General features: G+C 30.7%; 1 protein-coding gene across 8 annotated transcripts in view; it reads right to left on the reverse strand.

The window, feature by feature from the left end:
• LOC127706339 (EF-hand calcium-binding domain-containing protein 4B-like) overlaps nucleotides 1–22,739 on the reverse strand; it is a 33,950-nt gene that overhangs the window by 2,454 nt on the left and 8,757 nt on the right. For 2 of the 8 annotated variants that reach the window (XM_052210878.1, XM_052210879.1), the window contains 19 exons: nucleotides 19,511–19,661; nucleotides 19,214–19,360; nucleotides 16,696–16,786; nucleotides 13,949–14,044; nucleotides 13,545–13,616; nucleotides 12,777–12,892; nucleotides 12,139–12,210; nucleotides 11,807–11,858; nucleotides 10,614–10,652; nucleotides 9,200–9,291; nucleotides 8,361–8,633; nucleotides 7,864–7,917; nucleotides 4,343–5,284; nucleotides 3,622–3,700; nucleotides 2,655–2,790; nucleotides 2,258–2,339; nucleotides 1,623–1,737; nucleotides 363–473; nucleotides 92–168 (listed from right to left, as the gene is read on the reverse strand). In XM_052210878.1, coding sequence (XP_052066838.1) covers nucleotides 92–168; nucleotides 363–473; nucleotides 1,623–1,737; nucleotides 2,258–2,339; nucleotides 2,655–2,790; nucleotides 3,622–3,700; nucleotides 4,343–5,284; nucleotides 7,864–7,917; nucleotides 8,361–8,633; nucleotides 9,200–9,291; nucleotides 10,614–10,652; nucleotides 11,807–11,858; nucleotides 12,139–12,210; nucleotides 12,777–12,892; nucleotides 13,545–13,616; nucleotides 13,949–14,044; nucleotides 16,696–16,786; nucleotides 19,214–19,360; nucleotides 19,511–19,661 — 2,797 coding nt within the window. Of the gene's footprint in view, nucleotides 1–91; nucleotides 169–362; nucleotides 474–1,622; nucleotides 1,738–2,257; nucleotides 2,340–2,654; nucleotides 2,791–3,621; nucleotides 3,701–4,342; nucleotides 5,285–7,863; nucleotides 7,918–8,360; nucleotides 8,634–9,199; nucleotides 9,292–10,613; nucleotides 10,653–11,806; nucleotides 11,859–12,138; nucleotides 12,211–12,776; nucleotides 12,893–13,544; nucleotides 13,617–13,948; nucleotides 14,045–16,695; nucleotides 16,787–18,880; nucleotides 19,021–19,213; nucleotides 19,361–19,510; nucleotides 19,662–21,602; nucleotides 21,792–21,819; nucleotides 21,868–22,739 lie in introns of those variants that run through there. The other 6 variants (XM_052210884.1, XM_052210882.1, XM_052210881.1 and 3 more) reach the window with 6 other exon arrangements.

Consider the following 22,739-nt stretch of genomic DNA (forward strand, 5'->3'; position numbering starts at 1 on the left):
TAAAATTCTGTTAAAAAAGGTAAGAACTAGTTTTGAGGTTTGACCCTCTCTTATATTCCTTTGTAATACATGGCTCTTAATCAATGCTTACCTGGCCATAGCTTCCATACTTTCTTTAACATTGTTTCCCATCTTAGCACTGGTTTCAAAGAAGATACCATCATACTCCTGCAATAATATAAGAAAAAAATAATGGTAATAAATATTTTCTGAAATTACTATAACTTACCATAAGTTAAATGAAATGGACACAAAATTTAAGTAAGAATTGTAAATATAATGAAGGTAAAACAAAGGTAAATCTATCAGCAAGATGTTATGTTTACAAATTTTGTATGTATAACAATTAAAGATTAACTTACAACAGACAATTTATTGCCATCTTTTGTCTTTACAGCGCGGTCAGATTCTGATTCTGCAATGTCTGTTTTATTTCCTACCAATAAGACAACTGTTCCTTCCTCAACTCCTTCCTTAAAAAAATCAAGTAAAAAAATTTACATGTAGTGACTTCATAAATTTTAACTTAAAAAGATTTTGTCCCATCTTGAAACTTGAAAACTCTAAAGACATTTTTCCTGTTAAATGATAATCCTGTCATTAATATGAATAATCACGAAGGTCAGTCAGACTGTTGACACAATGATATGTCCTGCCTTTTTGTAATTTTGGTAGTATAATGCAAATATTGAATCCATGAACCATGAATTAATGTGCAGGACCTAAAAACCTCAATGGAAATGAGAAATGCCAATGCTTATAAAACTGCATACCAAATACCATTGACTTATCATAAGTGGTGCCATTTACACTAACCAAAACACAACCTTTATCTTGTAAACAATGTAAAACTTTCAAAGTCAATGAACCATGACTAGGGGATGGTGCCATATAATCTCCATGGAAAAAAGGCTTCAAATGCTAATACAACTGCATATCTAATATCATTGACTTAACATTAGTGGTTCCTCTTAAACTGATCTAATCACAAACTTTAACCTGTAAACTATGCAAAATATTTTGAAAGTCAATAGACCATGTATGCTGAGGGGGCAGAGCCAAATAATCTCCATCTGCATACCAAATACCATTAACCTACCACTAGTAGTTCGCCTTAAACTGACCTAATCACAAACTAATACATGTAAGCTAAGCAAAAGTTTCAAAGTCAATAGACCATGAATGGGGGGAGGAGGTCAAATAATTGCCATGGAAATGAGATGTGCCAATGCTAATACAACTGCATACCAAATATCATTTACCTACAACTAGTGGTTCCCCATAAACTGACCTAATCACAAACTAATACATGTAAACTAAGCAAAATTTTCAAAGTCGAAAGACCATGACTGAGGGGACGGGGGCCAAATAATCTCCATGGAAATGAAGTGTGCCAATGCTAATACTTCTAACTGTATACCAAATATCATTGACCTACCACTAGTGGTTTCCCATAAATTGACCTAATCACAAACTAATACATTGTGACGCCACCGCCACCAAAAACAGCATACCTAAGTCTCACTTTTTTACTCCGTCAAATAGACAAAAAGGACCTTGACCTTCAACCTACATATTCCCCCCTATCCCCTGGTAACTGTAGTTAATTTTAACATACAAACCTGCACACTCTCCATCCAATTTCTCACATTAGTATACGTAGCTTCTGAGTTTACATCATACATGATAACAACTCCATCTGCTTTACGGAAATACTGCTTGGTTATACTACGAAATCTAAAACAATATATATTTTAATGTTAATAAGGAAAGTTGTTTAGTTATACATGGACAAATATTGGAGATGCTTAATTATTATACACAAATACAAGAAAAGAGCCTGCAGCAACTTGCCGAAACGTTTTTTTCCATCTGTTGAATTTATTTCCATTTTGTCTCAATTTTGACTCACTTCATTTGTCCGATGGTTTGATTACTTATCCAATGTTATTGTAAAAATGGTAACCCTTTAGCGATTGTATATTTGCAGTTGATTTGTATTGGTGGGTTTCAATCTCATTGCTTTTTTATCCAATATCCCCTTTTATTCATGATACTTTCAAGTTCCAACTTTGCATTGATGACAATAACAGGTGCCATTAATGGAGAAGGATACTGACTACCCTTCTGTTGGATGTCTATGTTTGGATAATTCTTTAGTTGTATTGTGTAGGTTTGTGTGGACCGTTGGTAATTTACTCAATTTTCTTGAACTTACATTATTTTATTACACTTTAAGAAAAGAAAAATAGTTCACCTTTCTTGTCCAGCAGTATCCCATAGTTGTAGGACAATCGACTGTCCACCCAGTATTAAAGATTTTACTTGAAAATCAACACCTGTAAAATAAAAGCAGTCAACAATAAGTCATTGTATACAAAAATTCAACATATCTGGATTTCACTACAAATTAATTGCAATTTATGACAATTACCTCAAAGTAAAAAAAAATCCTTTTAATCTGCAATACAAAAATTTTCAATTGTGACCAAAAAAGTTATGAAATTTAAGGTATGAAATACTTAATGAAAAAATACACAAATAATGTATGACTAAATTTTTCATATTTATTATAAAATTTGTATTTCATTTCATAATTTGCTGCTGAAACTCAGTACTTCACTAACACTGATATTTAAAAATATTGAACATACCTATGGTAGCACTAAATGTAGGATTGAAGTTATCATTACAGAATCTGTGAATAAAACTACTCTTTCCAACACCAGAATCTCCAACAAATACAACTTTAAAGATTCTCTGTCTCATAGCAACAGTTGATTCAACGCCCTGAAATAAATAACATATTCAATTCAAGAGATTTGAAGTTTTGGAGGTTTGTTTAAACTTTTTAACCATATTGCACATATTTACAAGTCATGATTTTATACTGTGCTATGTTAGCTATGTTGACTTTAAAACCAAACTGATAACATTTTAGTATATGGTACCTAATATTATCTTACTTAACACTATGGAAGTACCAAAACTTTGCTTTATACGGTGCTCTTTTAAATCTTTCCGACTGTAAGAATTTGTAATAAAATGTGTCAGTCTTCAAAGGCATCTCAAATGAATAAGTGGAAATAGTAGTGAATCTTTTGAGAAACCCCCAAAAATGTGTTTCCTATGTCAATACAGCTTTTCTGTCAGGCAACACAAAAAAAGTGATCCTATGTCAATACAGCTTTTATGTCAGGTGACACAAAAGTCCCTATATGTTGCTACATCTTGCTTTCCAGTGACAAAAATGTCCCTATATGTAGCTACAGCTTTTGTCAGGAGACACAAAAGGACCTATATGTTGATACAGCCTTTCTGTCAGGCGACACAAAAGTCCCTATATGATGCTACAGCTTTTCTGTTAAGCGACACAAAAGTCCCTATATGTTGCAACAGGTTTCTGTCAGGCAACATAAAATTTCCTATATTACACTACAGCTTTTATGTCAGACGACACAAAATTTGCTATATGTTGCTAAAGCTTTCCTGTCATATACACATAAGCTTCCAATATGAATTTTCAATACTGTTTACATTCATATATTAAATTCAAGTCTAAGTCTATATAATAAATTTCATAATTAATGTAACATTTATACTTATTTTTCATTTGTTTACCTTTTCATTAGTTTCTATATCTGCTCCAACAGGCTGTCCTCTGGTTCCCTGTAATACTTCATCATTGCCATGGAAATCACTGTTAATTTGTACAAAAAACTAAAATTAAAACTAATAGATCACACAATAAATTTGAATTTATAATTATCAGGAATTTGAGAAAAAAAATAAAAATTGCTAATAAAAGAGCTTAATTTAAAACTGAATATCAAGGAATTTCATTTAAAAAGCTTTAAAAACTTTGACTTCCAAAAACAAGCTATTTAAACATGTTATAAAAAAAACCTTTGAAGAATGTGAAAGATTACTGTGCTTATTCTCATGCTACAATAATTATACCACAATGTGCAAAACAAAATGATGCATGCATATTTTAAATCATCTCACCAAAATTTAAATGACCACCACCAATAGTGCTTTAAGGTTAAAAGCTGAGATCCACTTGCACAGTGTTAGTATATATCTACTTTTTACTTAATTACAGTGAACAGTCAAGTTATCTGTCATTTTAAAGTTCATTAAGGTATTTATCCCAGGAAAAAGTTGCAGGTTCAAAGCCGTCACCATCAGATTTTCGTTCCCAAGGATATAAAACAGTTATTATTAAACACAGTCGCAGAGACAATTTTTTCTTCTGTAGTAAATATACTGTCACCACTGCATGAAGGTTCCACATTTCCTAATATACAAAGTTATAATGTAGAAAAGAATAAAAACATACATTCTATCCCGAACTGGACCATCCCTTGGTATAACAAACCGATCATTGTGTTCCAGTACCATTGTTGAAACACCAATGTTAGGTTTCATTTTCGCCATTTCAATAGAATTTTCATCACCGTCAGAAATTCTGTTATTCCTTTTTAATTTGAAATCTTTCTTATTTCTATTAAAATCCTTTTGAGAACCAACTTCAAAAGAATTATCTATATCACTGATCTTTCCACCTTCCAACAATCCAAGAGACTCAGTTTTATAATTGGTTTCATTGCATACATCTCCAAGGCCTAAGTTTGACTCAGGTTTTTCATGTGACTGATATTCCTCAAAGTCTGTATTAGTTGAAACACTAACTGAACAGACAGAAGATTCAGATTTTATTCCCTCTTCTGTGTGTTCTAGGTCATCAGTGCTTGTTGAACAATCAATGGTACAAGAAACAGACATATCTTTTAAAGACTTATTTTCAATGTCACCAGTGGGTTCGAAAATGTCTGTATTAGTTGATGAATCAATAGTGTCAGATCTTGTCATATTTTCAACAGTATTACAAGAATTATCTACCTTAGATTCCATAATGTCTGTGTTTGTTGAAGAATCAACAGTGTCAGATCTTGAAATATTTTCAATAGTATTACTAGAATTATCTCCCTTAGATTCAATAATATCAGTGTTTGTTGACGAATCAACACTAAGTGAAGAGGTAAACTTTTCTAATTCTGATTTTGGTATCATTTCTTCCTCAGTCTGTACAGCAACAGTTTCCATGTCAACAGATTTCAAGTTTTCAAAAAATATAGAGTGACGTTTACCAGTTGGACTTAAAACTAAGCTGTCCTCGAAAGCAGGAGCTACCATCATGTCAATGTTATCTCCACTTTCTTCATAACTATCATCTACACCATCACCACTAGGTGGAGCTACAGGTCTCTTGGAATGCATGCTAGGGAGGAAAGACCATGTTAAGAAATCTGACTATACTAATGATCACCTTTATTATTTAAATTAGTTGTCTTTTTTGACAAATTGATATTTTTCGATTTGTAGTGATTAAATTTATTTCCCCCAAAATGACAGTATTTACAAAAAATGTTGTACACTATTCAAACTATCAAAGAATGTAAACTCTTCTACTGCAAGTGAAATAGTCAATATTTCAATCTACATAATGCAAAAAACAACTGTGCAATTTTCCATTTTTTAAAGTTCTACATATCTGTAAAGGTGATCATTAGTTAGTGTTAAGTAACTATAAGAAAGTTAGTCATGTGAAGAGGACTTTCCTAGGAAGCTTTCTGTGCAATGCATCAGTAAGAGGATAACTGACATTTTGCAATTCAAATATAGCAGCTATAGAAAGTTTCTGTAAGAACAGTAAAGTCTGCAATTTATTTAGGATAAAAACTTCCAAATTTTTTTCCCAATTTCATTGCAATTTCTGCATTAACAATGTTTAATTTGAAAATGCTTCTTGTTTTCGCACATTTCATAATAATTTTTGTAGTTTCCATGGAAAGTCCTTAAGTGCACAACAGTTAAAACCAATGTGAAATGTAAGCAACTGTGAGAAATGAATGATGACCGATAAATTTAAATTTGATTAGTCATTATATTGCATTTGTTATGTATAGAGTTAAAATTACTTAAATTGTTTAGAATAAAACTGGCGTATTTTTTCAACTTTCCCAAGCTGTAACTTTTTTTTTTAAGAGATTTGATACTGAATAATATGTTGCACATATTGTTGTACTAAGCATACCACACTCGTAATTCAAGGTATGGGAAAACAGGAATTATCCTGACAGATACGACAATGGCTCACATAAAACTACTCATCACTGTCAAGCTGCTTACCACATATGAAAGTAGTGCACACATGTGCGACGAAAATATTAATTTCATTCAGCACATTGAAAAATTAAAGTATGTTTGAACAAGAAGTAGGTACTCAAAAAAGTTCTCACAAGTTCCATTTTCAAACAGCTAACCAAATATGAAGTCATTCAATCTATTCAGAAGTACATGAAACTAGAGGCTCCTTAGTGTCGCTCATCTTGGTCTATGTGCATATTCAACAAAGGACACTCTCCAACATTGTAGACGAGAATAGAACTCATGACAAAAATCTGTTTTGTTGATCTTGTATGGCTGATCATTTAGTCTGTTTAGTTTCTCTCTATCTTCTTTTGTTTTTGCTCAAAACACAAAAGAGGGTAAAAAAAATCCTTATTTAAGGGCAATCACTCCTATAAAGAGTGACAGTCTACTAACTATATCAGCAAAATCTGACTTGTTAGTAGATCTTAACTTGTTGATCATTTTTGTGATTTAAAGTGTCTATTCACCTATTATAATTTTTATCATATAAGGCAAAACGCAAAAAAAATGGTAAAAAAAAGTCATTAAAGGGCAATAACTCCAATAAGGAGTCATCAGACGATTTCCCCCATATCGTCTTAATTGTAGATCTTGTCTTGCTGATAATTTTTGCTTATTTTAGTTTCTATCTATCTATTACAATTTTGAAGATATAAAGCAAAACACAAAAATCGGTAAAAATCGTCATCAAAGGGCAACAACTCTAAGAAAGAAACGACTGACGATATGGACTATGCAGACTTATTTGTAGAACTTGTCTCGTTGATCATTTTGCAATTGAAAGTTTCTCTCTATCTATTATAATTTTCAAGATAATAGGCAAAAATGAAAAAAAAATAGTAAAATTTGTCATTTAAGGGCAATTACTCCTATAAGAAGTGGTCTGACAGTTTTGATGTATATGAACAATTGGTAGAGCTCAACATTCTGAACATTTATGCTCCAGTTAAGATTTTCTCTATTTATAACGGTTTTCAAAATAATTGACAAAACTTGCATTTTACCCCTATGCTCTATTTTTAGCCAGGTCTGCCCTCTTGGTTGGCAGCCAATTTTTAAACTAGATACCCCAATGATGATTGTGGCCAAGTTTGGTTAAATTTGGCCCAGTAGTTTCAGAGAAGAAGATTTTTGTAAAAGTTAATGACAATGAATGCCAAGTGATGAGAAAAGCTCACTTGGCCCTTTGGCCAGGTGAGCTAAAAATGTGTCAAAAAATTTTGAAGGATGAACAGATGGGCGGACGGACAAGTTGAATTCAATATAGCCTACACTCCTGGTACCCTCCACTCTTTAAGAGTGGAGGTATACTAAAATTTCATTACAATTAGTTTAAGTGAAAATTATTTGTGCTTCTGATGGAAAGGGCTTCTTTTTATTGAATGTGGTCTCTCCTATCTGACTGGTAGAAAACTCCCATGTAAGAATCACACAAATTCAATTTCAATTCTTTCCTCTATGTTTAAATTTGTACAATATGTTATCACTATTACAGTAATTATTACTTTTAATTGATTCTTACTAATTGTTACCATCAGATTCTTACATGGATTTTTTCTTAAGAATAATATGAAATCCTGAGTACAAAAGAGCAAACTAAAATATGCTGTTGCCAAAACTACATCAAAGCTTTTCTACACTTACCTAACAGGATGAAAACCTGGTTTCTTTGATGGTATCTTTCTCTTAGGTTTGTGTCTGAAAGGAAATTAAATTGTTCAAAATTCAGATTCAGATACCGTAGATGATGATGGATGGTTGCTTAACGTCCTGTGGCAAATAAAACGCATATTCAGGACAAGAACACGTTTATGTAACATGAATATTACCCATGCTTTGTACTAGACCACCACGCTGAGCCAGATTGGAGAAAGGTTGCAGATACAAAGTATGGATGAACAACAAACAAACAGATGGTAGATCATACACAACTATCCTCATTTACTGCTGTTTCAGTAATCAATGCTTGTATCTCGTCATTTGAACTCTGGTGGACAGTTGTCTTACTGGCAATTAAACCACATCTTCTTATTCTTATATTGGTATAATAAGCAACTTGGTGCAAGTGAATAATAGATCAGCACTCATTTTCAATTAACAAATTGTTTAACCATTGATCATTGTGCATGAAAAATACAGACCTTGATTTGTTAGAATCAGTCTTCCCAGCCTCATCTTCATCACTAGATCTTAATGATTGGTCCAGTTTGTTAGAATCGTGTCCATAGTAACTACCTTTTACTTTATCATCAGAATCCCCATATAAAATATCATTATTATTTAAATTAGCACAATTATTTTCAATTAAATCGTCATCATCACATTCAATGTCGTCATCCGAAAATCCATCTTCATTGCCCGATTCTACATCTAAACTTTCTTCAATTGACTCGGCTGTTGATTCAAATTTCCTCCTTGAAAAAAAAGAAGTCAGAGCTATTTACAATGTACTTCATAGTATTTATGATTAGAATATACTTAACAGAATTCATAAAATAGCAGTACATATTTTGCTTGAGTATTAAACTTACACAAGCAACACGATGGGTGCCACATGTGGAGCAGGATCTGCGTACACTTCCAGAGCACCTGAGATCACACCTAGTTTTTGGTGGGGTTCGTGTTGCTCAGTCTTTGGTGTTTTGTGTAGTGTTGTTTGTCTGCTTGTCTTTTTCTTTTTGGCCATGGCGCTGTCAGTTTATTTTCAACTTATGAGTTTTAATGTTCCTTTGGTATCCTTCGCCTCTTTTTTACACAACAGTAATTTTTTTGCAAAAAATTATGGCATATACCGGTAGTTTTCAGTTATTTACTATTCAATCTCACCTTGTCCATTTTCATTTTCAACAACAAATATTGTACACAGAATAAAAAAGTAATCACTTGTGAACTTGTTTTTTATATATGTTAAAAGCACTTCAATCTTGTTTCTGAAATATTGCCTCGTAATGCACAAGTTTCTTAATTTTAGATTATATACCTGCTGGTTGGGAAGTAATCTCCGAGGATTGAACCTTGTTTGAATAATTCTTTTTTTCTTGGTGAAGACCTGCCTGCTTCTGCTTCCAGAATCTGTAACCATAAAACAGATATTCTGTGTTAATACAATCACTTAGTACTCCTCTTCCTTTGCTTATAACAATAGCTAACTGTCAAATATAATTCTGAATTTTCTCTCAACAGTTAATTTTGTAAATTCTAAGATATTTAAATGAAGTATTACAAAAATTTCAGACCAAATAAAACTTCTGACAAAAACTACTTGGCACTTGAAAAATCATTTAGACTTCAAGAAAATAACTATTTTAAGAGAATGTCATTTTTTATTTATTGATTAATAAGCATTAAGGAATTTGGTGAATTTCAAGTGCGATAAGCTATCCCGATATTCATTTTTCTGTTTAATTATACTAAACAAAACAGTAACAACAAAGCTTGTGTATGAAATCTCAAATGAAAGAAACATAATGTTCAACAAAATTGAAACAATTTCAAAGTAATATCATTACATAGATGTTTCATTAAGACTCCATCGTTCTGATTGGCAGACAACCGAGTCGACTGTCTCATGGCATTTTAAATTGGTAACTTATGTCCCAACAAAACAAAACATCCATGACTGCACATGCTTCCCATAACAAATAACAAAAATTCATAGAAATGTTTAAAACACTTGTAAAAAAAGGTTTATAAAACTCAATTTCCTGGTTTAAGCGCTAAAATGTAATTATAAGACTTGAAAGCTTTTTGTGTCAATTTGTAGAGTTGTAAAAGCATTGACTTTGTATACATTTTTTAGCATGAAGCGTGTTCCAAGGCTTCACTCAACATTTTTATACCCCAATAAAACTACCCCAAAAAAAAGCATCCAATCCTGCATATAAACCATTTTTAAGACATTTCAACCACTAGAAATGATCTAAATGTATAAAAACATCTAAATGCTTATAGTTAAAGGTGAATGATCTATAATGTAGTTTATTAACATAACAGAGAAACTGGAGAAGGCCAGTGGCCAAAACATCTTTCAAATGGTTTAAATACTACAATAATGTAAGTTTCCTTTTTGGAATTTCTAAACAAGATATTAAAAACAATTGGTGGTAAATCAACTGCAACATTTAAATAACATGCAGGAAAATGGTGATTTTAAACTAATTGGGTGAACACAAAAACATGTCTGAAATAATAAAACCTAACAAAACATTTCAACTTTCAAAGATTTTCATATATTTTTAACTAAGTTGTAAGTTCTCAGAAAACTATTTTTTTCTAAGAATCTCTGAAAGTTGATAATCAAACAATAACTTCATGTAAGTAAAACAAACAAAAATAAGTTTAAATGAAGTAAAACCAGTTTGAACCAGTTTGTTTCAGATCAGGCAGGAGAATACCTGTTCAGGGTCATCTGTCTCAGGGTTACTGGTCAGATCCTAGAGTTAGCCATAAGTAAAAAGGAAAATGGAGTACAAATATTATATTAAGCTAAATATTTATAACATACCAAGATTTTTATTGTATCATTTGTTCATTTAAATTAGTAAAGAATGTCAGTTATTTTACTGAAATAATAAGAATAACCCAATAAAAATGATTTTATAGTCATTTCAATATAATAAAAGGTCCAGAGTTCATTCAGAAAACATTTCAAGATGCACTGGAAATACAAGCTCAAGCAATTCCATTACTTTTAAATAAATACAATGCTTATATGAAAGATGCCTGTAAGAATGAAACTTGTATCTCAAAATATTAATTTTGTAACACCAACTAATGTACCTAGAGTTATAAGCATTTTCATTAAAAAAAAACTCTTATGATAAAAAGTCAATAATATAAATTTTTAGGTGAGAATTTGATTGTTAGGTAATCCCCAATCACAATTTATTTGCATGAATCAAATTAATCTATAAAATCTGCTCCTGAAGAAATGTTATATATTAAATATTTAAAATAGCTGATTGCAGCCTTCTATTCTTATTACATAACCATTCCTAACTTGTTCAAGTATACATAAGGTGCAAAAACTGAAATGCATTTTCTTCCTACTACCGGTATATTTAATATATTATATGTGCAGTGTTTTCATCAATAATATAATGTTTACATGCATTATCAAAATATATAATCTATTATTGGTAAATATCAATATAAAAATATACTGCAATAATAATTGGATGAACAGCTTTTTTAATATTATTAATTTTAAATGCTTCAATAATTTATATGGTAGGCATTAGTAATCTATTCAAAGTTAAAACTTAAAATGAAAGTTAAAACAGTAAAATGTTGAGTTAAAAAGTATAAGAAACTGAATTAGTCATGTAGGAAGAGAAAATGATAGTTGTTATTTCTGACATTTTAAAACTGTAAAAAGATGAGAGATCATGAAAAGTTAAGTCATGCAAGTTGAGAAATAATATAAGTTTTTAGAATTATAAAGACAAAATTTCATGTAAAGCTCTATAGTCGAGGAGATTTTTTTAAAGATTTCAACTTAGACAGATCTGACAGACATGCACAGAAATTTAAGAAAAAGACTGTCTGGGAGGGTCTCCTGTCTGAAAATAACAAACGGTTTATATACCCGCCTTATCTCTGCCTCGTCCTTGTCATCTCGTAACTTCTTGTTTACATCTCTAAAAAATAAAAAGTAAATATTGTAACTCTTTTCCACTGTTAACTCAAGTATTTTTGGAGAGCTAAATACATGTAAAACATTCAGTAACAATTCTGGCAACCGATATTGAGAACAAGCACATGAAATTTATAAAATATTTTAATAATGAAATTCAAATTGTTTATTTTTACCAAATTCTAATACATTATTTCTAGACCTTTACAAAATCAACTTTTGTGGTTTCTTTGAAAGATACTTTATTTTCAGTTCCACTTCTTTTAAAATAATAACATACATACTTGAGTGTGTCTAGCTGCTTGACCAAACTTTCTCTTTCCAAGGCAATGCTTTCAGTTAACTTGATGGCAGACCTATAATGATAACACAATATATATCATCAACACATCCTAAAAAATATACTGCATCAATGTCACAATAGCTCACTATTTGGATTTATGAATAGATATAGGAAGATGTGGTATGAGTGCCAATGAGACAACTCTCCATCCAAGTTACAATTTATAAAAGTAAACCATTATAGGTCAAGGTACGGCCTTCAACACAGAGCATTGGCTCACACCGACCAGCAAGCTATAAAGGGCCCCAAAAAATTACTAGTGTAAAACCATTCAAACGGAAAAACCAACGGTCTAATCTATATAAAAACGAGAAACGAGAAACATGTATGAACTACATAAACAGACGACAACTACTGTAATCAGATGAAGTTTTCTTCATCACTGTAACCATCATTCCATCAATGCAAATAAAGCTGAGAATCTATACAACAGAGGGATTCCTAACACATTCTCTTTAATGTTTTTTTTGTCACTAATGTTTTGTAAACATATTCTGTCCTTGCCAAAATTGTACTGCCATGTATTTAGCTTGCTCTGTCTTTTTTCTCCCTTTTCTGTTGATACTGCCATATATTTACCTTGCTCGGTCTTGTTTCTCCTTTTTCTGTTGATGTCTGAGTTGATCTATGTACATCTTAGAATCTTCTAAACCAACCTGAGACTTCATCAACATGTCCTCTAATTCTTCTTTATCCTGAAATTAAAGAAGATTTAAAATTAAGTGAAGTGACTGATGAAACCACACCCAACTATTAAATGATCTCTGTTTGAGAATCAGCTTGTTCATTAATTGCAGCCTTTTTATTCTCAAACAATACAAAATGTGCTAATCTACATCAATATTTAGAATTGAATTAGTCCAGTTTTCAATGAAGGGTAATATTCTAATTATTTCCATAGCAACCATAACTGGATTTCTTTTAAATTCACCAATAATATCACTGCATAAAACAAGCAACAATAAAATTGAAAAAAAATACAAAATTAGATCTTGGACACAATTTCTTTGTGGGGCTCCTTAAGGGGTATATAAGTTAAAATATTTCAAAGGATTTTTTTTTATGAAAAGGGGAAAAAGGGGGGTAGTTTATTGCAAAAGGGCTATGTTAAGCAAAGGTCTTGTGATGCTTCTCCTGAACAAAGTACCTTCAATTTTGCATTTCTCATTGGAAAAACATATTTCTTAATATTACAACTGTCAAAAATATATCATAAAGGAGAAACTTATCAACATTAAAATGTAAATCTTAAAAAGTACTTCATTCCAATTTGTATTATACCATTTTAACCAATTAAAGACTTTCATATTTTAGAATAATCTTATTAGTTATATTAATTCATTCTACCTTTGCTAATTTCTCGTTTTCTTGTTTGGTCTCTGTTTCTACTAGATTTAACACTTCCAATTTCTTCTCCATCTAAAATGTAATTTGTTTTGTAAGTATTTTGCGAGTTACTCATACTCATTTAACCCTTTTAACTGATGATACTTTTACCCGAAAAAATAGCCTTACTATTCCTATTTACTATTTTCATAGACTTAGACCATTTGTAATTCTCCTTTGATGTCAATTAACAGAAATATGTTTCATTTTCATTACTCCACTTCAACACGAGTCCAATAAATCCAAATCTGGAAATTCTTCCCTAGTCAATAATATGAATGAAAATTAATTTCAACAAAATAAAAAAAATAAAATTCAACTGAATATTAATGATGACCTTAAATGCTCTAATAATTTGACCGTACCTCTGAATGTCTGTTTAACAGTTCCTGTAGTTGTTTATCCTTCTCCTCTAAGTCTCTCTCCAGAGTTTCTCTCACATTTCTCTCTTTTAATTGTTCCTAAATACATGTATAATCAATTAGGTATTGTCATGGCTTAATAGTTTGTTCATTTCAAATGCTTCGCACTGATTGGAAATGACAATATTATATCATCACTAATTCCACATCAGCTAGGACTTTAAATGTCATAAAATGACAGAGCTAAATTTTAATATAAAATCTTAATCAGCAACATATATCAATGATGTCATTAAACCCCTATATATATATACAGATCTGACATAAATTTTGTCAGAAGTTGTCTCCCCTTTATAACATTTTCTTATAAATTTGTAAATATAATTTTGAAAAAAAGAAACATTTTTACTTTGGTTGAAGAATCATTTGAATATGCCGGTATACTTAAATGTAGGTTATGTGTCATAATGTAAGGGCAATGCATCAATATAAAATTTCTCTCACAAATAATAACTGATTTTCTCAGAATATTACTAATTTTCCCAACTTACACATCATATAACCTCTTGTTTAATGGTAAATGTTTTACCAGCTAGAAAAGATTGTGTTTTCCTTCTTTTTTTTTTTACATTTATTTCAAATTTTCATTTCCATGTCCGTTCTATTCTTTAACATACAAAGAATTTGTAGTTGAAGCAAGTTAAAAATCTAATATCTTGAGATCTAGGGACAGTTGATAATTTGAAAAAAACTCACTTCTATCATTTTGTGAAATTAGAAATATAAAACATAGTGAGTAATTGAACCAAATTTTTTAGGGTATTCAAAAATCTAGGGATGGTTGATCATTTGAAATTTAAACAAGCTGTGTAATTGTCCCATGTTTAGGATGATAAAATATCTGAGTATTGTTGATCAATTGAGCAGTTTGAACAAAGTTTTTAAGGTTTTCAAAAATCTGGGGATGGTTAATCATTTGAACTATAAAACATATTGAGTAGTTGAACCAAATTTTTAGGGCAATAAAAAATCTGGGATGGTTGACCATTTGAAATTATCACTGTTATACCATTTCTCTTTAATTTATATTGAAAATCTATAGGTTTTTTTATGTATTACATTTTGTTAACTATAAGAATAATGAACTCGTTTTTGGACATTGAAATTTTTGCTGATGATTAGAAATTAGAACTCTGTTTATTTACCCCTAAAGATATTTTTTAAAGGAGCTGCCATTGTTATATACATTCTGACTCAATTCTTATATTTTGTCTTTAATTTTTTTTCTCTGAAGAAAACTGACAAAATCCTTGTACTTATTATGCATTTTTATTTCAAATTTGACATCTTTAAGTTATCCAATAAATGTGTTGCTGATGGACATATCTTTGGAGTATCCTAAATGTTTGTTTATAAACATAACCATATATTCTGCTTAAATGTTGACATTTAAATAGAAGTAACATTAATGGTTGTAATTTTGCACTGTTAAACATCATGTATCTATTATGGAACAGAGGATTTCATACCTTTAATCTAAATCTAAGAAGATTAAATAAACTCCTTGTACTTAAAGACAAAAGGAATAAGAGTTTTGATCCAAATGATTTATTATGCACTGTAATAAGAATGATTTATTGGGGACCTAGATCAGAATACAAAATGTCCATACTTTTATAGAGCTATTTATTGTTTGACCTCAAAACTATATAGTAGATGTATTATTTAACTATTAAAAAATCAAATCAATCCTGTTTATTTTACAGTTCAATACTACCAAGCTGTTACATTTACTGACATGGGTGTTATTGAACCAGCGAAAGGACAGATGAATCATCACAGATTTTGCAGTAAATTTCAGTGGGAGGATAATGCAACTTTTTGGATAAAGTATTTTGTCATAAAAATATAAATTCATTAGAAGGATAATCTTTCTCTGCAAATAAAATATGTTTTACATAGATATTGATTCACTCGGGGATAATAATTCTTTTATAAATAAAGTATTTTTTACAAAGAGATATTTATTTAATGGTAGTATCTTTGTAGCTCAAGTATATAGAAACTTGATGAACTGCAATCAAAGCTCACAAAATGATACCCCCATCCTCATATATAAAGCAATGGTAAAGTCTATGAGTTGCTTAGAACCCAAAAGTTACTGATAAAAAATAGGTACAATACAAAAATAGCAATGGCAAAGTCAATGATTTGCTTAGGGAAACCCAATGAATAAGTCCAGTTTTAAATCACCAAGTCTGAAAATTTGAATGGATGGATGGTGTTAAACGTCCAGTGGCAAATTAAATGCATATTCAGGACAAGAACATGATAATGTGATATGAATAGAAACCCTTATTTGAACTTGACCAACAGGCTGAGCCAGAATTTAAACATGCTAGTTCCCAAGGTAGCAGTCTGTAGAAACATGTCACCCTACCTGGACATATTGATCAGGTTTGCTAGGACTCCTAAATAATGTGTGCTTAGCGGAAAAGCAGCAAATACAAATTGTCAAGTGTTTGGTTTGACCCAGCTGGGGTTTGAACCCACTACCTCCTGCACTCTAGGCAAGCATGCTACCACACAACCAACAAGACATCATCTAAATGATTGGTGTATAAATCAAACAAAGCCTATTTAATAGAAAAACAAAGTTTTTCTTGTTTTCTGTTCTTTGAAATTATGCAAATTAAGTTTCTTTATTAGCATTCTTTATACAAATTTAAACAGATAAATGCTTTTCATACCTCACTCAGGATGCGTTCTTTCTCTTTCTTTATTTGATATTCCATCTCTTCGTATAGTTTCCTTACTTCCTCGTCGTGAGCAGAACTTTTACTGAAAATAGAGAAATATTAACAATTATTCCTTTTCTTACAATGAATATTTACCAAAAAAGAAGTTAGAGCATTTTTAACTTTACCCTCTTCTAAATATATAAATCTAAAATATCAATTAAATATTCAAATTTATAAAGTACAGACTGTTAAAGGATGTATCTAAAGAAAATCAACATTTCTTAAACTTCAAAATTCTTTTTATATTTTTACACTCAAATGATTTTAGTCCAATTTCAACAGTAAATTCCTTTACAAATAACCTTATCAAGCAAAGAGCATCATAAATTTCTCAATGTACTTTACATTTCAATATTTCTTTTTTTAATTAACCATGCATAGCTTTTAAATACCAGTTTATGAAGGTTGTAAACATTTTAAGTTGAACAGCACAGTAATGAGGCATGATAATTATTATGCAAATCAACTTGTGTTTGATAAACTTCATGTACATTCATTTATGTTGGTGTAATAAATTTCAAACTGAAATATCAAAGAGTAGTGGCATTAACTTTGATCAGACAGCTACCAAACAATCCATGCCAACCAAAATGATTTTCTAGATGGTTCCTAAACAGCCATAAAAGATGAGCTCACACAAGATACAAAGATTTCAATTATTTATACCAAGCTCAAAAATACAATATAGAAAAAAATGGCTTTGGTGTCTTTTATATCACATGTGGTCCATAAAAAAATAATCACTGGTCATTTATTTAATAAATATTAAATATATTGAGCGCAAATAAATAAATTTCTTTGATAACTTTTTTTTTATTAATTAAGCTGAATACAGAATTGTGAAGGTATTTGGCAGAATTCATTTTCTTTATTTTAATTCTTAATAGTTTTGCAACAATTAAAAGATAGCACTTATTCCTTCTATAAATTCACATCGACCTGTTTTGAAATATAGTCATACTAAAAATCCCAGAAATATTGTACATATATCAAAGGGTAAATCCTCTCATGACACTTTTTTAAAAGCAAAATTCATTTTTTAAAATATGAATGTTAAACAATAAGACATTTTAATTAGCAAGATGAAAATCAACAGTATACTGTCCTACTGACCAAGATTAGGGTGACCCAGATAAGGTGACCCAGGTTATGTTCACCTACAGCATTTGAAGGTGTAAATACTTCCTATTTTTGACTTAATATGTCTTTCCCAAATTCCAATCAGATTTATATGGATGAGTATATAAGGTGCACATCACGATTTATTTGATCTCTGACAAGAAACATGAAAAATAAGAGCCTATGGCATAAGGACATAGCAACCAATAAGTTATCAATAAAAACATCCTACCTATTTGATGAAAGTAAAAAAATTTCCAGTAACAGATATGATAAAAAAAAATCCACAAAAATTTTGTGATGACTAACTGATTTTGTAGGTGCACGTTACAGCCAAATATCAGTGACAATTTAACATTACATGCATGACCTAGGGCAATATATATAATGTCGCCACTTAAAACAATTTATATGGTTCTTATAGCTACAGTACAGTATTTAATCCTAATATTTGGTCTTTAAATACACTATAATTTATCATCCTTGGTCAAATAAGAGGATTATCAAACTTAGCTGCACTATTCATGTAAATAAATACTAATGATTTGCTTTGACACATATTTTAAACTCTAAAATTTAATAGCACTTTACAATAATTATCAGATTTAAATTGTGAAGAAATAAAAGTTTTTATTTAAAATAAAATACACACTGATGGTGTTATTCAAGTATTTTTCATAGAATATGATTTGTTATTTTGTAACTAGCTGATTCAACATAAATATGATAGTACTTGGACATGTTAGCAGGATAAATAGTCCCTTAATCTGAAAAAGGTAGCATGAATGCATTTTCAAAATGAAATTAACAAATGTTTTGTTTTAAATGCGATTTTTTTCTTATCTTTTTTTGTCATATATATATAATTTCAAATATGTCTGAGGTGTTCATGTCATCTTAATCATACATTAAAAGAGCTCCATAATAAATACTGCAGTAATATCTCCGCAGGACCTTGTAAAAAATGTTAGCTTAACGGCAAATCAAAGGTTTAAATATCATAACAGCTACTTACATCAACAAGTATCCTCAAATTTTAACAAAAACTGGCAGTCTTTTCAAAGTAATTATCACAAAATTCAGGAAAAATTTCAAATGATTGATAAAGCTATCAATGAGAAAGGCAGAACCACCCTGAGTAAACAAATATAATGCAATAAATTGTTTCTTCCTCCTACTAAAGGTATGACTAAAAGTGATCTTCTTAGGGACAAATCAAAAGGTATGCATATAATATTAGCTGGTATTTAAATTCATACCTGCCAAAAATCTTGTAATCCAAAGCAAGGGGAAATAACTCTAAAATTTCATGTACCATTTATCACTTTGAAGAGAATCATGACATTACCTTTTCAGAGCATTTTCCAGTGTGTCAAAGTCTGCTTTAGTTTTGCGTAAATCTGTTGATGTTTTATAGAGAAACTCCTCAAAATTTCCAACCATTTCTGGTTCGTCTCTCCTTATCTTCATCCACAAATGTCTAATAGTGTTTTCACTGAAATAGAAAAGTAATTAATATGATATGATACACTGACAAGATTAATACAGGAAAATCTTGGACCTTAACCCACAAGATAAAATTCTGAATCTAAGGTGCAAAAATTAAGGATCATTAGCATTTAAGTAATAATAATTTCTAACTTACTCATCAAACAAAGATTTAGCTCCTATATTCTCCATCATGTCTGTGAATTGTTTCTCTTCCTCTTGCCGCTCTTCTCCTTCGTAGACATTCTCCAGAGTATCGTCACCTTCCATTGTACTGTCTCCCATAAAGTTAATACCAAGGTAACTTCCTACAAGAACATACAAAAATTAATACTAAGGTAACTTCCTACAAGAACATACAAAAGTTAATACTATACGTTTCCCATGGGTATTAACTACCTCCATTACATTGTCTCCTTGGTGCTATGGGTAACTTCCTATAAGAACATACAAAAGTTAATACTATACGTTTCCCATGGGTATTAACTACCTCCATTACATTGTCTCCTTGGTGCTATGGGTAACTTCCTATAAGAACATACAAAAGTTAATACTATACGTTTCCCATGGGTATTAACTACCTCCATTACATTGTCTCCTTGGTGCTATGGGTAACTTCCTTTAAGAACATACAAAAGTTAATACTATACGTCTCCCATGGGTATTAACTACCTCCATTACATTGTCTCCTTGGTGCTATGGGTAACTTCCTATAAGAACATACAAAAGTTAATACTATACGTTTCCCATGGGTTATTAACTACCTCCATTACATTGTCTCCTTGGTGCTATGGGTAACTTCCTATAAGAACATACAAAAGTTAATACTATACGTTTCCCATGGGTATTAACTACCTCCATTACATTGTCTCCTTGGTGCTATGGGTAACTTCCTATAAGAACATACAAAAGTTAATACTATACGTTTCCCATGGGTTATTAACTACCTCCATTACATTGTCTCCTTGGTGCTATGGGTAACTTCCTTTAAGAACATACACCAGTTATTACTGCACACTCTTCATAGGTATATACTACTTCTATTGCATTTCATCCTTAATTGATTGATTGTTGGTTGCTTAACATCCAGTGGAAAATATTTTATGCATGTTCAGGACATCAACAAATTAACAATAAATACAATTAGTAGGTCCTTAATAGAGGCGGTCAAGGTTGGAGGTCAGGAAATTTGGACTGCCACTGGTAAATGAGGGTATATAGGATAGGGACAGAAATTTTGTCTTGCAACAGGCTACCTGCAGATCCCTTGAAGAGTTGTTGCAAAGGTTTTTAACACGCAGAGCATTGCACTCTCCTTACACAAGGTATCTGATTTAACGTTCCCTATTCTGAACAGACATAATTTTTCCCTTAAGTTGGGCCATTATTTTCAAAGATAACATGGAAATGCACTGCAACCTTCTTTTGATACATATATTGATAATCAGTTAGTAAACTCAGAAAGGTGGCAGATTTTATGTCCCAAAGGTAGCCATTGCATAAAAAGAAAAAAAACATCTATTGTGACAATCTCTGTCATATCTCTTAAACTTCAGTGTCAAGGGATTACGAAAGAGAGCTGACTAGAGAAAACATATTTGGTCATAATATGGTCTACTAAAAGACATTCAAATCAAATAAGCATAGTTTTTCTTGTGATTTACTTTTAGATTTGGAAAGTAAATTTCTTTAAAGGTTTTACAATAATATTTGGTTTACCCTAATGCTACAAATCTCTGCAACAAGATACACTCTACTTTAATGTGAGGATGGTATCAGAATTATTCTGCATTTACACTGAAACCTGATAGCCTTAAACTAATAGTTTTCACCAAAAATATTATTTTTCTCCAGGCAAGGATCAATTATGGATGACACAAAACCATGTTGTGTGTATGTCACATGAAAAAACAGGCAAAGCTGATGGACGATGTTCTAATATAAATATTCAACTAGCTCACTTCTGAAAGTATGGAACGCCATATAGTCATTGAATTCAGCCAAAATAGAAAGTTTAAAATAAAGAGCACTTTAAATCAATACAATCTATGATATACTGTTAACATAGATATATGTCTTGTCTGTGTATTCTAATCAAAAAATTTAACAATTGTTGATGTGCAGACACCAAAGTCATCAAGAACTGCATGCTTTAGTCCCCTTCATACAACTACCCAAAAATAACCTTAACACTAATCATGCTGATGTGAAAGTTCTTTTCATTAAAATATTATATCTTCACAACTTACTTACTATCTGGAAGTGATACTTGATTGCATCCTTATGCTTTTAAAATATATTTTCAAGTCCTTTTCATTGAATCAGATGAATTTTCTCCATATCTAGTGTTAATACCACAATTTTAACGACAAATCAATTTATTTTATTTTATGTCTAACACAATAACTTCCAGAAATGCATATTAATATAAACATTAGTGTGTATTTAGGCCAAAAGATTATTTACCTAACCATGACACACTGTCACACTTGATTTTCTTTAAATGTAAACTTGAGAGGCACTTTACTTATGATGTATAAATTAAAATTTTGTGTAAATATTATTTCAAATTACTTCCCTTTTCATCACCTCAAGGCCATTTAGGAGTAAAATTTATTAAGCAAAGAGGATAATTTTTTCTGAATTTCCGAAAAGAGCACTTAGAAATATATAATTTTTGGAGTCCAATGATTTATAATTTTATTGCAATAAATTATACTTGAAAAGTTGTGAGTCATAATAGGGAATACACATTTAGTATATGGTTCTTCCAGAAAAGGAGAAGCAAGTTTAGTTAAGAAGTCAGTACGTACTATTACTGATCACATGACGGCTAAAAAGTCCAGGATGTCACTACATCGGAAAACATCACATTTCCTATGCAAACTTTGAAAAAAACTTTTAATTTTATATGTCTCTGTTTTATTAAGTATGAGTGAATATTATGCATTTACATTTAAATTATGTCCATGGGTAAATCTAGATTCCCAAATATTTCAGCATGAATAATTATAAACAGTTCATTGTGTGAAGCAATCTTACTTTTTTTAACATCACCACAATGGTTGCATTCAATTCTTTTTTTTAATATTTCTCTATTTAAATGAAAAACAGTGGTTTTTAACTTACGCCTTTTACTATATTTCCTGTGAGTAATCATCTTATACAATGATGTATTAACAAAATAAACTTCTTTTTATCTCTCCACCTTTGGATGTCTAAATGGTCAAACCTTCCAAAATTGTGTCTGATATAGCAGTGAAGTCAAAATTACTCAAATAAAATCTGCCACAGTTTCTTAATTAACTCATAATGTCAATTTATGGATTAATTAAATTAAAAAAAATATCTAATTAAGACAGCAGACTAATCAAGTGATCAAAGCT

Source organism: Mytilus californianus, unplaced genomic scaffold, assembly GCF_021869535.1.
Source record: "Mytilus californianus isolate M0D057914Y unplaced genomic scaffold, xbMytCali1.0.p SCAF_6, whole genome shotgun sequence".
Classification (NCBI taxonomy): Eukaryota; Metazoa; Mollusca; class Bivalvia; order Mytilida; family Mytilidae; genus Mytilus; species Mytilus californianus.